We start from the raw sequence: 12,509 nt of genomic DNA, 5'->3' as shown, positions 1-12,509 counted from the left end.
CACAATAAAATGCTCTAGGTGCTCTAGTCGGCGGACCGCGTCCACAGTACAAGGCTAGCGTCGACTTCCAGAGCATTGCACTATGGGTAGCTATCCCACAGCTATCCCACAGTTCCCGCAGTCTCCGCCGCCCCTTTGAATTCTGGGTTGAGATCCCAATGCCGGGATGATGCAAAACAGTGTCGCGGGCGGTTCTGGGTACATGTCGTCAGGCCCCTCCCTCCCCCGTCACAGCAACGGCAGACAATAGATTCGCGCCTCTTTACCTGGGTTACCTGAGTTACCTGTGCAGACAACATGGAGCCCGCTCAGCTCAGCTCACCGTCACCATATGTCCTCTGGGTGTCGGCAGACGTGGGACTGCATTGCTACACAGCAGCAGCTGCTAACTGCCTTTTGGCGGTAGACGGTGCAGTAGACTGGTAGCCTTCATCGGCGATCTGGGTGCTGGCAGCCGTGGGGCTTGCCTTTTGGCAGTAAATGGTGTATTACGACTATTAGCCGTCCTATTACAAGTCGGGTCATCGCACGTTAGCAGAGTCTTCCCCGAGCAGCCGATTGTGCAATAGGCCTGAAGACCATCGTCATACGCCGCCCCGTATTTGCTGCCAAGCACCCAGAAAGATGCCGAGGGCTATCAGTCACGCTGCACCGTCGTCTTAAGATGTAAAAAATAGATTTGCTCTGTATTCATTTGCTTCCCCCTCCCTCCGTCAAATCAACGGCCTGCTAAGCCCAGGGTTTTCAGTTTAATCTTTGGGGGGAACATTCTGTGTGACAGTTGTTTGTGTTTCTCCCTGATGCACAGCCACCGTTCTTGATTTTAATTCCCTGTGCCTGTACGCCATGTCGTCACTCGGCCCCCCTCCCTCCTTCCCCTAGTCCGTCAGATACTACGTTTGCGCCACAGCTCAGAGAGCCGAGAAGCGGTTCGCGCCTTTTCTTTGAATTCTGGGTTGAGATTCCAATGCCCGGATGATGCAAAACAGTGTCGCGGGCGGTTCTGGGTACATGTCGTCAGGCCCCTCCCCCCTCGTCACAGCAACGCAGACAATAGATTCGCGCCTTTTTACCTGGGTTACCTGTGCAGACAACATATCACGGCAAGCATGGAGCCCGCTCAGCTCAGCTGAGCTCACCGTCACCATATGTCCTCTGGGTGCTGGCAGACGTGGGACTGCATTGCTACACAGCAGCAGCTGCTAACTGCCTTTTGGCGGTAGACGGTGTAGCATGAGTGATAGCCATGGGGCTGGCAGCCGTAGGGCTGCATTGCACCAGCCCCTTGCCAGGCGATGGTATATTATGACTGGTACCCATCGTCGTCGTACTGGTGTGGCTGTCAATCATGGCCACCTGGGCAGACATGCTACTGTTTCGATGATGATGGCTACCAGTCGTAATATACTATTTTCTGCCAATTGCCCAGTATTGTCTGCTAAGCACCCAGAAGAGGCCGAGGGCGATGCTGGGTGCTGGCGGACGTGGGGCTGGCAGACGTGGGGCTGCATTGCTACACAGCAGCAGCCCCTTGCCTTTTGGCAGATGATGGTATTTTATGATTGGTATCCGTCATCGTCGTACTGGTATGGCTGTCACTCATGCTGCACCGTCGGCTGCCACCTTAAGATGTAAAAAATAGATTTGTTCTGTATTCATATGCTTCCCCTTCCTCCGTGAAATCAATGGCCTGCTAAGCCCAGGGTTTTCATTTTAATCTTTGGGGGGACCATTCTGTGTGACAGTTGTTTGTGTTTCTCCCTGTTCCTGTACCTGTACGCCATGTCGTCACTCGGCCCTCCCTCCCTCCCGCCCTCCCTCCTTCTCCTGGTCCATCAGATACTACTTTCGCGCCTTTTTTCTGACCAGGCGCCATAGCTAGCACTGGGATCATGGAGCCCGCTCAGATCACCGCGGCAATTATGAGCACTATGAACACCACGCGCATTGTCCTGGAGTATATGCAGAGCCAGGACATGCCAAGGCGAAACCCGGACCAGGCGAGGAGGCGATTGCAGCGCGGCGACGAGAGTGATGAGGAAATTGACATGGACATAGACCTCTCACAAGGCACAGGCACCAGCAATGTGGAAATCATGGTGTCACTGGGGCAGGTTGATGCCGTGGAACGCCGATTCTGGGCCCGGGAAACAAGCACAGACTGGTGGGACCGCATCGTGCTGCAGGTATGGGACGATTCCCAGTGGCTGCGAAACTTTCGCATGCGTAAGGGCACTTTCATGGAACTTTGTGACTTGCTGTCCCCTGCCCTGAAACGCCAGGATACCAAGATGAGAGCAGCCCTCACAGTTGAGAAGCGAGTGGCGATAGCCCTGTGGAAGCTTGCAACGCCAGACAGCTACCGGTCAGTCGGGAATCAATTTGGAGTGGGCAAATCTACGGTGGGGGCTGCTGTGATCCAATTTGCCAGGGCAATGAAAGACCTGGTGATAGCAAGGGTAGTGACTCTGGGCAACGTGCAGTCAATAGTGGATGGTTTTGCTGAAATGGGATTCCCAAACTGTGGCGGGGCCATAGACGGAACCCATATCCCTATCTTGTCACCGGAGCACCAAGCCACCGACTACATAAACCGCAAGGGGTACTTTTCAATGCTGCTGCAAGCCCTGGTGGATCACAAGGGACGTTTCACCAACATCAACGTGGGATGGCCGGGAAAGGTACATGATGCTCGCGTCTTCAGGAACTCTGCTCTGTTTCGAAAGCTGGAGGAAGGGACTTTCTTCCCGGACCAGAAAGTGACCATTGGGGATGTTGAAATGCCTATCGTGATCCTTGGGGACCCAGCCTACCCCTTAATGCCATGGCTCATGAAGCCGTACACAGGCAGCCTGGACAGGAGTCAGGACCTGTTCAACTACAGGCTGAGCAAGTGCCGAATGGTGGTGGAATGTGCATTTGGACGTTTAAAAGCGCGCTGGCGCAGCTTACTGACTCGCTCAGACCTCAGCGAAAAGAATATCCCCATTGTTATTGCTACTTGCTGTGCGCTCCACAATATCTGTGAGAGTAAGGGGGAGACCTTTATGGCGGGGTGGGAGGTTGAGGCAACTCGCCTGGCCGCTGATTACGCGCAGCCAGACACCAGGGCGGTTAGAGGAGCACAGCAGGGCGCGGTGCGCATCAGAGAAGCTTTGAAAACGAGTTTTGTGACTGGCCAGGCTACTGTGTGAAACTTCTGTTTGTTTCTCCTTGATGAACCCTCCAAACCCCCCCCACCGACCCGGTTCACTCTACTTCCCTGTAAACCAACCACCCCACCCCACCCTCCCCTCCCGCTTGCAGAGGCAATAAAGTCATTTTTTTTAACATTCATGCATTCTTTATTAGTTCCTTACAGAGGTAGGGGGATAATTGCCAAGGTAGCCTGGGATGGGTGGGGGAGGAGGGATGGAAAAGGACACACTGCATTTTAAAACTTTAACTCTTATTGAAGGCCAGCCTTCTGATGCTTGGGCGATCATCTGGGGTGGAGTGACTGGGTGGACGGAGGCCCCCCCACCGTGTTCTTGGGCGTCTGGGTGAGGAGGCTATGGAACTTGGGGAGGAGGGCTGTTGGTTACACAGGGGCTGTAGCGGCGGTCTCTGCTCCTGCTGCCTTTCCTGCAACTCAACCATACGCTCGAGCATATCAGTTTGATGCTCCAGCAGACGGAGCATTGCCTCTTGCCGTCTGTCTGCAAGCTGACGCCACCTATCGTCTTCAGCCCGCCACTTGCTCTGTTCTTCCCGCGATTCAGCCCGCCACCTCTCCTCTCGTTCATATTGGGCTTTTCTCATCTCCGTCATTGACTGCCTCCACGCATTCTGCTGTGCTCTATCAGCCTGGGCGGACATCTGCAGCTCCGTGAACATCTCGTCCCTCGTCCTACGTTTTCTCTTTCTAATGTTCACGAGCCTCTGCGAAGGAGAAACATTTGCAGCTGGCGGAGGAGAAGGGAGAGGTGGTTAAAAAAGACACATTTTAGAGAACAATGGGTACACTCTTTCATTACAAGGTCGCATATTTCGGCTTGCAGGCAGCCATCGTAGGCCACAGTGTTTTGGCTTTTTTAACCTTCTTAACATGCGGGAAAGGTTGCAAACAGCAGCGCATTTCCCATATCAAGGATGAATTGGGTTGTCCATTTAAAATGGGGTTTCAATGTAAAAGGAGGGGCTGCGGTTTCCCGGTTAACATGCGGCACAAACACAAGTAAACCCCCCCCCCCCCCACACACACACACGATTCTCTGGGATGATCACTTCACCCCTCCCCCCACCGCGTGGTTAACAGCGGGGAACATTTCTGGTCAGAAGAGCAGGAACGGGCGCCTCTGAATGTCCCCTTAATAAAATCACCCCATTTCAACCAGGAGAGCTTTCTGGAGATGTCCCTGGAGGATTTCCGCTCCATCCCCATACACGTTAACAGACTTTTCCAGTAGATGTACTGGCCGCGATTGCCAGGGCAAAGTAATCATTAAACACGCTTGCTTTTTTTTTGTAATGTTTACAAATAGTTACAAAGTTACACTCACCAGAGGTCTCCTGTGTGCCCTGAGGGTCTTGGGTGAGTTCGGGGGTTACTGGTTCCAGGTCCAGGGTCACAAACATATCCTGGCTGTTGGGGAAACCGGTTTCTCCGCTTCCTTGCTGCTGTGAGCTACCTACAGTACCTCCATCGTCATCTTCCTCGTTCCCCGAACCGTCTTCCCTGTGTGTTTCTCCAGTGAGAGAGTCATAGCACACGGTTGGGGTAGTGGTGGCTGCACCCCCTAGGATCGCATGCAGCTCCGCGTAGTAGCGGCAAGTTTGCGGCTCTGCCCCGGACCTTCCGTTTGCTTCTCTGGCTTTGTGGTAAGCTTGCCGTAGCTCCTTAATTTTCACGCGGCACTGCTGTGTGTCCCTGTTATGGCCTCGGTCCTTCATGGCCTTGGAGATCTTTTCTAATACTTTTCCATTTCTTTTACTGCTACGGAGTTCAGCTATCACTGCTTCATCTCCCCATATGGCGAGCAGATCTCGTACCTCCCGTTCGGTCCATGCTGGAGCTCTTTTGCGATCCTGGGAGGACTCCATCACGGTTACCTGTGCTGATGAGCTCTGCGGGGTCACCTGTGCTCTCCACGCTGGGCAAACAGGAAATGAAATTCAAACCTTCGCGGGTCTTTTCCTGTCTACCTGGTCAGTGCATCTGAGTTGAGAGTGCTGTCCAGAGCGGTCACAATGAAGCACTGTGGGATAGCTCCCGGAGGCCAATAACGTCGAATTCCGTCCACACTACCCCAATTCCGACCCACAAAGACCGGTTTTATCGCTAATCCCCTCGTCAGAGGTGGTGTAAAGAAACCGGTTTAAAGGACCCTTTAAGTCGAAAGAAAGGGCTTCGTTGTGTGGACGTGTCCAGGCTTAATTCGGTTTAACGCTGCTAAAGTCGACCTAAACCCGTAGTGTAGACCAGGCCTAAGGAAGGAGATTCCACCACCTCCCCAGGGAACCCATTCCAGTGCTTCACCACCCTCCTAGTGAAATAGTGTTTCCAAATATCCAACCTGGACCTCCCCCACTGCAACTTGAGACAATTGCTCCTTGTTCTGTCATCTGGTACCACTGAGAACAGCCGAGCTCCATCCTCTTTGGAACCCCCCTTCAGGTAGTTGAAAGCAGCTATCAAATCCCGCCTCAGTCTTCTCTTCTGCAGACTAAACAATCCCAGTTCCCTCAGCCTCTCCTCGTAAGTCATGTGCTCCAGCCCCCTAATCATTTTTGTTGCCCTCCGCTGGACTCTCTCCAATTTGTCCACATCCCTTCTGTAGTGGGGGGCCCACAACTGGATGCAATACTCCAGATGTGGCCTCACCAGTGCCGAACAGAGGGGAATAATCACTTCCCTCGATCTGCTGGCAACACTCCTACTAATACAGCCAATCTGCTCTTAAAAACCTCCAATGATGGGGATCCTACAGCCCCCCCTTGGGAGCCGGTTCTGGAGCTGAACTAGTTTTTCCTAAGGCCATGTCTACACTTCCAAATTAACTCGCCCTAACTCACGGCGACATCCAGCTGTCACGGTAATTCCATTGCTCGTACGAGTCCACACGGGGCTTCTGGTGTCAGCAGGGCGCGTTGTCAGCCAGAGCGCTTATATCGATTGTACTGCAGGGTGGGACGTTGTGGGACCGCTCCTGGACGCCGCATCATCACCGACCCTGCGCCGACCTAACGCCACCAATCATGACTCTACGCCACGCGTGTGGGTGGAGTTGTTAAGTCAGCATGGTGGAGCAGTTACATCGACAGGAGCAAAATTTAAGTGTAGACACGTCCATGGTTAGGTCAACATGAGCTGCCGTGCGTCGATCTATCTCCTTAGCATAGACCAGACCTAAGATCTAACCTCTATCTCCCTTGCTGCAGATGAAGCCCATAGCTTCTTGTCCAAAATTCAGGAGACACAGAGAACAATCGATCCCTGGCTTCTTTAGAACAGATTTGCAGGCTGCTATCAGGTCCCCCCGCCGTCTTTTCTCCAGATTAAACATGTTCCGTTGTTGTTTTTTAAACCTTTCTGCCTAGGCCACGTTTGCTCCACCTTGCATCATTTTTGTTGCTCTCCTCTGGACTCTCTCCAGTTTGTCCACATCTCCCTGACTGTGTGACGCTCAGAACTGGAACAGTCCTGCTGCGCTGAGGTCCGTGCATTGCAAACTTTCATAAAAGACCTCGCTGGGTATATTTTGACAGGACAATCACATTGGATACAATCAGTTGGTTTAACTGCTTATATTGTGGGGGGTTCAACCTCCTGCTGGTCTGGGAGACCCAGCTCCGGCGTAGACATAACCTAAGAGTCTCACTTAGCCAGGCAAGACATATATTTTGCAACATGGCTGTGAGCCCATAACCAGAGAGACAAGCAATGCCTGAAACAGCCCCATGCTGGTACAAGTTGGCCAGGTCTCGGAGTAGCTGTATAAGAACGGCCAAACTGGGTCACGCCAATGGTCCATCCAGCCCAGTATCCTGACTTCCGACAGTGGCCGGTGCCAGATGCTTCAGGGGAATGAACAGACCAGGGCAGTTATTGCGAGATCCATCCCTTGTTGTCCACTCCCAGCTTCCGGCCATCGGACGTTTAGGGACACCCAGAGCGTGAGGTTACGTCCCTGACCATCTTGGCTAATCGCCATTGATAGATCTACCCTCCAAGAATTTATCTCATTCTTTTTGTAACTCAGTTCTACTTTTGACCTTCACAACATCCCCTGGCAAGGAGTTCCACAGGTTGACGGTGCGTTGTGTGAAGAAATACTTTCTTCTGTTTGTTTTAAACCTGCTGCCTGTTAATTTCATTGGGTGACCCCAGCTTTTGTGTTATGGGAAGGGGTAAATAACACGTCCTGATTGACTTTCTCCTCCTCATTCATGATTTTTCTAGACCTCTATCATCTCCCCCTCTCAATCATCTCTTTTCCAAGCTGAACAGTCCTCCTCTGTTTAATCTTGCTGCATCGAGCGGATGTTTTCTGAGAACTGAAAACAGTTCAGGTGCCTGAAAACACCTGCCAGGCCCGCGATTCTCTAGCGGTGAGATTGCAAATAAAAAATCAACAGCAGAGATAGAAGCGCAGTTGTCTTTCGTTGCTGGTCTCTCCTTCCGCGTTTCATGTGCATTTGTCTTACATTTCCAATGCTTAACTGCTTTGCCTTCTCTCCATGAAAGGTGAACAGGATTTTTAATGGGGTGTTTGCCATGGGGTTAGGTAGGCTGATGGCTCTGATACCAAACCCTGAACTTTGTTTAACACCATTTAATGTGGGACAGTGACAGGGTCACATCTCTGGGCCCGTTTATTCCATGGAAAGTAATCCAGCATTGGGGAATCTAGAACATGGGGCTTGAAGGACCTAGAACCTTGAGCTCTGGCGCCGAGGACAGGTCAGGAAATGCACAATGACTGAGGAGGGGAACCACACTTGGAGCTGGCGCTGTGAGTGCCAGTTCGAGGAGCGCTGGGATGGGTGTGTCTCTCCAGCTGGAAATGTAGACTTACCTGGAGGAGGCAAGAGCATTGAGATTGGTACATGGGGCTGCCCTCCAAGGCTTGGAGCCTAACACCCAGAATGGACCCTGATGTGAATGAGGATTCAGAAACTAAGGCTCTTGGCATCTTCTGCCAACCTCGGAGGTTTGGGGGCTTCTGGGTTGACGCTGGGAGCCCATTGAGGGAACATCCTGGGGCAGAGGTGGGTGGGCTGGCAGTGCCAGGGTCCGGGGCTGCTGGGAAGTGGGCGGGAGAGGACTCCAGCCCCTCCTGGGACCTCATTAAGGCTTCCCCAGCAGGGGAACAAGGGGCTCCCAAGGAACCAATCAGGACCTGTCTGCCTGGCTTTGGGAGGGGCTGGAAGGGAGTGAAATACCCCCACCGGCCACCCAGCCTGGCTCTTTCCTCCTCTGCAGGGCGAGGGACAAACCCAGCTGGGATCCGGGCCCCAGTGATCCCCCCCAACGCGACTCCCCCGCCCCGAGAACACTGGCCGAGCCCCCCATGCAGCGGAGACTCTGAAATCAGGTAAGCGGAGCGTCGGGGGCAGGAGGCTTCGGATCAGCACGGAGGGTCCTTCTCCCAGCATCAGCTGTGAGTCACTCCACTATGACATTGACTCCCGGCCTTCCCCCGCTCTAACCATCAGACCCCACTTCCCTCTCGGAGCTGGGTAGAGAACTCAGGCGTCCTGGCTCCCAGCCCCCCCTGCTCTAACCACCAGACCCCACTCCGCTCCCAGAGCTGGGGAGAGAACCCAGGAGTCCTGGCTCCCAGCCCCCCCTGCTCTAACCACCAGACCCCACTCCCCTCCCAGAGCTGAGCAGAGAGCCATAAGAACATAAGAACGGCCAGACGGGGTCAGACCAAAGGTCCATCTAGCCCAGTATCCTGTCTACCAACAGTGGCCAATGCTAGATCCCCCAGAGGGAGTGGACCTAACAGGCAATGATCAAGTGATCTCTCTCCTGCCATCCATCTCCACCCTCTGACAAACAGAGGCTAGGGACACCATTCCTTACCCAGCCTTGCTAATAGCCATTGATGGACTTAACCTCCATGAATGTATCCAGTTCTCTTTTAAACCCTGTGAGAGTCCTAGCCTTCACAACCTCCTCAGGCAAGGAGTTCCACAGGTGGACTGTGCGTTGTGTGAAAAAGAACTTCCTTTTGTTTGTTTGAAACCTGCCAACCATTAATTTCATTTGGTGACCCCTAGTTCTTATATTATGGGAACAAGTAAATAACTTTTCCTTATTGACTTTCTCCACATCATTCATGATTTTATAGACCTGTATCATATCCCCCCTTAGTCTCCTCTTTTCCAAGCTGAAAAGTCCCAGCCTCTTTAATCTCTCCTCATATGGGACCCGTTCCAAACCCCTAATCTTTTTAGTTGCCCTTTTCTGAACCTTTTCCAGTGCCAGTATATCTTTTTGGAGATGAGGAAACCACACATCTGTACGCAGTATTGGAGATGTGGGCACCATGGATTTATATAAGGGCAATAAGATATTCTCCATCTTACTCTCTATCCCTTTTTTAATGGTTCCTAACATCCTGTTTGCTTTTTTGCCCGCCGCTGCACACTGCGTGGACGTCTTCAGAGAGCTATCCATGATGACTCCAAGATCTGTTTCCTGATTAGTTGTAGCTAAAGTAGCCCCCATCATATTGTATGTAGAGTTGGGGTTATTTTTTTGCAAGGTGCATTACTTAACTTTTATCCACATTAAATTTCATTGGCCATTTTGTTGCCAAATCACTTAGATTTGTGAGCCCAGGAATCCTGGCTCCTAGCCCCCTCCCCCGCTCTAACCACTAGACCCCACTCCCCTCTCAGAGCTGGGGAGAGAACCCAGGAATCCTGGCTCCCAGCCCCCCCCCCCGCTCTAACCACCAGATCCCACTCCCCTCCCAGAGCCAGGGAGAGAACCCAGGAGTCCTGGCTCTGAGCCCCCCTGCTCTAGCCACCAGATCCCACTCCCCTCCTGGAGCCGGGGAGGGAACCCAGGAGTCCTGGCTCCCAGCCCCCCCGCTATAACCACCAGACCCCACTCCCCTCCTAGAGCCAAGGAGAGAACCCAGGAGTCCTGGCTCCCAGCACCCCCCCCCCCCGCTCTAACCACTAGACCTCACTCCCCTCCCAGAGCCAGGAAGAGAACCCAGGAGTCCTGGCTCCCAGCCCCCCCTGCTCTAACCACTAGACCCCACTCCTCCCCCCCACCCCAAGAGCCCGGGACAGGTTGCCAGAGTCCAACACTGAGCTGCTCCTGGCATTTTTCCAGACCTCGGCTCAGCTGCTGACCTGACCCCCATTGGCAGCCCCACACCCTGGCCAGCCCGAGCCCCCCCGTCCCCAGGCCAGATGCTCCAACTCCACAGCCTCTCGGCTGAACCCCAGCGAGGTGCCAGTCCCCCACATGGGGCCCACTCCGCCTTCAGGGTCGGCCCCGCGGCCTCCCTGCCTTGGAGACTGAGCCCCCGGGCTCCGGGCTCCGGGCCTCCTGCTTCACCCCAGCAGCTCCCCTGGTAGAGCTGGGTACCCCCCTTCAGGGAGGCAGGCACCCCAGGATTTGCAGTGACATCCCCCCCCCTGTGTCTCTTGGTCCTCGTTGTCCATCCCAGCCTCTGCTCAGCCCCCGCTCCTGGCTCCCGCGCCAACCCGGGGCAGACTTAACCCTTCCCCCCCTTCATCCGCTAGCCAGCAACGCAACACTCAGAGGGAAACCGAGGCAGCAACAACCCAATGCTATTACAAACCATTCCCACCGCGTCACAACCCTGTAGACAGTCCGTGGGGGAGCGCACCACCCCAGGAGGTGGTTCGAACCTGAGCAGAGACCCCGGTTCGGGAGCGATGGCTGGGGAGGATCGGAAAACAGGTCATCAGCATCCCAGCCAAGGGCCCCGATCTCTGACATCCTGGCATTGGCCTGTCTCTCTCTGTCCTTCTGCGTGACTCCGGGGAGGGGCTCCTGGCTGAGAATCCGGAGGAGACCAACTGGCCCCAAGCCATAAGAACATAAGAACGGCCAGACTGGGTCAGAGCAAAGGTCCATCCAGCCCAGAGTCCTGTCTTCCCACAGTGGCCAACGCCGGGTGCTCCAGAGGGAATGAACAGAACAGGGAATCATCAGGTGATCCATCCCCTGTCACCAATTCCCAGCCTCTGGCAAACAGAGGCTGGGGCCACCATCCCTGCCCAGCCTGGCTAATAGCCATTGATGGACCGATCCTCCTTGAACTGATTTAGTTCTTTTTTGAACCCTGTTATGGTCTGGGCCTTCCCAACATCCTCTGGCAAGGAGTTCCACAGGTTGACTGTGCATTGTGTGAAGAAATACTTCCTTTTGTTTGTTTTAAACCTGCTGCCTCTTAATTTCATGTGGTGGCCCCTAGTTCTTGTGTTATGAGAAGGAGTAAATAACACGTCCTGATTTACTTTCTCCAGCCCAGTCATGATTTTATAGACCTCAATCATATCTCCCCTTAGTCATCTCTTTTCCAAGCTGAAAAGTCCCAGTCTTATTAATCTCTCCTCATACGGCAGCCGTTCCAGACCCCTAGTCATTTTTGTTGCCCTTTTCTGAACCTTTTCCAATTCCAATCTATCTTTTCTGAGATGGGGCGACCACATCTGCACGCAGTATTCACGGTGTGCGCGTACCGTGGATTTATATAGAGGCAATAGGATATTTTCTGTCTTATGATCGATCCCTTTCTTAATGACTCCCACCATTCTGTGCGCTTTTTTCACTGCCGCTGCACATTGAGTGGATGTTTTCACAGAACTCTCCACAACGACGCCAAGATCTTTCTCGAGTGGTAACAGTTAATTTAGACCCCATCATTGTATACGTAGAGTTGGGATTCTGTTTTCCAATGTGCATTACTTTGCATTTATCAACATTGCATTTCATCTGCCATTTTGCTGCCCAGTCACCCAGTTTGGTGAGATCCCTTTGTAGCTCTTCGCAGTCTGCCTGGGAATGAACTTCTTGAGTAGTTTTGTGTCATCTGCACATTTTGCCACCTCCCTGTTTACCCCTTTTTCCAGATCATTTATGAGTATGTAGACCAGCGCTGGTCCCAGTACAGGCCCCCGGGAGAGAGAGAGAGAGAGAGAGAGAGAGAGAGAGTCCCCTTTAGCAGATTTCAGGGTTCACACCGGCCAGAGAATGTCCCCCACAATCTCCCAGAGAAAACCAGCCCAGCTCGACTGAAAAACAGCCAGTGATGGAGAACCCACCGTGCCCGGGTGAAATTCTCCCAAGGGCTCGTGCCACTCACTGCTAATGATTGATGCCTTACGTCCCGTCTGAACATGTCCAGATGCAACTTTCAGCCGGTTGGATCGGGCTCAGCGGTCACTATTAAATCGTTGTTCCCCACGTCGGTATGTACAGGTGGGATCCAGTCACCTCTTCGCCGTCTCTTTGTTCAGCGTCTCTCATGCTC

At 53.2% G+C, this 12,509-nt stretch overlaps 1 protein-coding gene across 1 annotated transcript; it reads right to left on the bottom strand.

The window, feature by feature from the left end:
* Positions 1 to 3,319: 3,319 nt before the first annotated feature.
* On the bottom strand, positions 3,320 to 5,465 carry LOC135976259 (uncharacterized). Its single transcript, XM_065571128.1, has 2 exons — positions 4,542 to 5,465; positions 3,320 to 3,944 (listed from the first exon to the last, which is right to left on the bottom strand). Exons 1-2 carry the CDS (start codon positions 5,080 to 5,082, stop codon positions 3,442 to 3,444), a joined length of 1,044 nt encoding a protein of 347 aa, XP_065427200.1. The 5' UTR covers positions 5,083 to 5,465; the 3' UTR covers positions 3,320 to 3,441.
* Between the last annotated feature and the right edge of the window lie 7,044 nt (positions 5,466 to 12,509).

This window comes from Chrysemys picta, chromosome 17, assembly GCF_011386835.1.
Source record: "Chrysemys picta bellii isolate R12L10 chromosome 17, ASM1138683v2, whole genome shotgun sequence".
NCBI lineage: Eukaryota > Metazoa > Chordata > Testudines > Emydidae > Chrysemys > Chrysemys picta.
Note: the sequence above shows the minus strand (reverse complement) of the source record. Positions and strands in the feature narration are given on the sequence as shown.

Excerpts from the sequence above, each read along its gene's own strand:
- LOC135976259 (XM_065571128.1), bottom strand. The coding sequence starts at position 5,082 with ATGGAGTCCTCCCAGGATCGCAAAAGAGCTCCAGCATGGACCGAACGG. Across the intron at positions 3,945-4,541 it reads GGGCACACAGGAGACCTCTG|CTGCAAATGTTTCTCCTTCG; the intron begins GTGAGTGTAACT and ends CTCCTCCGCCAG.